This window comes from Centroberyx gerrardi, chromosome 24, assembly GCF_048128805.1.
Source record: "Centroberyx gerrardi isolate f3 chromosome 24, fCenGer3.hap1.cur.20231027, whole genome shotgun sequence".
Lineage (NCBI taxonomy): Eukaryota > Metazoa > Chordata > Actinopteri > Beryciformes > Berycidae > Centroberyx > Centroberyx gerrardi.
Window position 1 is genome coordinate 23,915,275 of NC_136020.1, and position 2,555 is coordinate 23,917,829.

Here is a 2,555-nt window from a genome sequence, read left to right on the forward strand (position 1 = left end):
ACTGTAATTACTTTTCTGTCGATCGATTAATCGACTAATCGTTGCAGCGTTACATGAGCGAGACGAGACAGAGGCGAGAAGATGAAAAAACAGATTTCAGTCCAGAAAATATTCAAAGGTTTAAATTATTAATATATTTGCACTACCAGTCAAAACACTCCACATTTTTCTTTATTTTTACTATTTTCCACATGTTAGAATAACAGTAAAGACTCAAAACTATGAAATAACACAAATGGAATTATGCAGCGACCAAAAAAGTGTTAAACAAATCAAAACTATCTTATATTTTAGATTGTTTGCCTTGATGGAAAGACAAAGGCTTTGGAAAGAAATTCATACACAGGATCAACTTCACTGTTTATATTTGACTAAGAAACTTCAAGCATTTAAGCAGAAGTTATATCAATCAACAAGTTTCTCATACTGAATAAATGAACCCACATATTGCTAATGAAGCTTAAAGCTGACAGTGAACACAGGAGAATAACAGGTTATGTGTGTGTGTGTGTGTGTGTGTGTATGTGTGTGTGTGTGTGTGTGTGTGTGTGTAGCAGAGCAGATGTTCTGGGAGGTGATGCAGCTCCGGAGGGAAATGTCCTTCGCCAAGCTGGGCTACTACAAAGACCAGCTGTGACCCCGCCGTCCAATCAGATCAGACCCCGCCCCTCTGCCCCGCCCTCCAATCAGATCAGACCCCGCCCCTTGAGGCACCGCCCCCCCCCTCTCCTCTGGTTCTCCTCGTCTAATCCAATCATCTGTCGCCTGTTGTTTCAGGAAGCCCCTCCCTCTGTGTGTGTGTGTGTGTGCGTGCGTGTGTGTGTGTGTGCGTGCGTGTGTGTGTGTGTGTGTGTGTGTGTGTGTGTGAAGACCCGTCCCGTTGTTCTGTTGAGGCTCTGACTGATGAAATCTGATGACATCACTGATCTGGAGTCTGATTTGTGATTCTGACTGTAACGCAGCAGAAAAACAAATCTGCTCTTCATACTGAACAGTGTTGGAGGCTGAACCTGTCTGATGACCTTTGACCTCTTCATCAACACACAGAGCAGTAGAACCGCTTTGCTTTCCCCAAAAAAACAGAAGTTCAGTTTTTTGAAACTCAACTTCACTCTAAAACCTGGCACTTATATCCAGTGACAGATGATTGACAGATCTGTGCACAGTCTAATACTGACAACGCTGATTCATCAGATCAGTGGTTCTCAACCTGAGGGTCGGGGCCCACAGGCGGTCACCAGATAAACACATTTATTCATTTATTCATCTCCATTTTCTCTGATTTTTCTCTATTTTTTTTTTTAACGAATCAAATTGAGCTGAAAAATCATCAGCAACAAATGTCAACAAAAAAAAAACCTTAAATCCGTTAAATCACAATGTAAACAACACTACCAGTTCGGCAGCAGCAGTTCTTCGCTCTGATTGGGCGATCCTCCGCAGCGTGAGAGGGAAAGTCTGGATGCAAAGATAATCAGAAGATCGGACTGCAAACATCGTCCTGAAAACGTCTTTGTCATATTTTATTTAATTACTGTGAGATATTATTATTATTATCTTTATTACCTTTATTATTATCATTATTATTATCTGAATGGATTCAAATGTTAAAGCTTTCGTTAAAGGAAAACTCCCTCAGATCCTCCAACTGTTAGATCTGTGATGTTCATCTCGTACTGCAGTTAAGTGATTTACTACGTTTCCCAGAATGCCTTGTGACAAACCACAGAGGAGGAGTGGGGAACTTGTTGAATTCAGAGAGAAGCTGATGATCGCATGTTAACAGCGAGAGAGCAGAGAGTTTTCCCAGTTCAGAAAAAAGTGAGTCATCCCTTTTAAACCCAGCCTGTCTCTCTGCTGCAGTGCATTCTGGTCTACTGAGTCTGCTGCAGTGCATTCTGGTCTCTCTCCTGCTCCTGCAGTGCATTCTGGTCTCTCTCCTGCTCCTGTGGTGGAGAAACTGGTCTCTCTCCTGCTCCTGTGGTGGAGAAACTGGTCTCTCTCCTCTTCTACGATGGATTTCTCCCTGTATGATTGTTGAACGTCTCTCGGTACAAAATGGCGGCTCTAGAAAGAAGCCCTCGCTCTTTGATTCTGAGGGACTGACACCAAAACCTGACGTTTACCGCTGATGTTTTACATCCTGAAACATTTTCTCACATCAAACTATAAATATCTGGAGGTGACGTCACCTCGTCTACGATTGGCCGGTTATCCACCAAGAAGAAAAACACAACTAACTACTGGATGGGGGCAGAACAGCTGATTCTAACAGTTTCAGAGTTTAGGGGAGTTTTCCTGTAACAACCTTCTGTGTTTCGTCAATCATGAACTCTAAATCTGTAGATAGCAAGGTGTGTGTGTGTGTGTGTGTGTGTGTGTGTGTGTGTGTGTGTGTGTGTGTGTGTGTGTGTGTGTGTGTGTGTATGCCCAGCGTTGTGTACACTACTATATGTTAATTTAAACCTGACTCCACTCCTCTGCATCTCTCTCTCTCTCTCTCTCTCTCTCTCTCTCTCTCTCTCTCTCTCTCTCTCTCTCTCTCTCTCTCTCTC

The 2,555-nt window shown here is 42.9% G+C and overlaps 1 protein-coding gene across 1 annotated transcript in view; it reads left to right on the top strand.

Moving 5' to 3' along the window:
* Positions 1-2,555, top strand: part of rab3ip (RAB3A interacting protein (rabin3)) — a gene marked incomplete at its 5' end in the record, with an annotated part of 10,050 nt that extends 7,495 nt beyond the window's left edge. The window contains one exon of the mRNA XM_078281936.1: positions 555-2,555. Within this exon, the coding sequence (XP_078138062.1) occupies positions 555-637 (83 nt within the window). The remainder of the gene's footprint in view (positions 1-554) is intronic.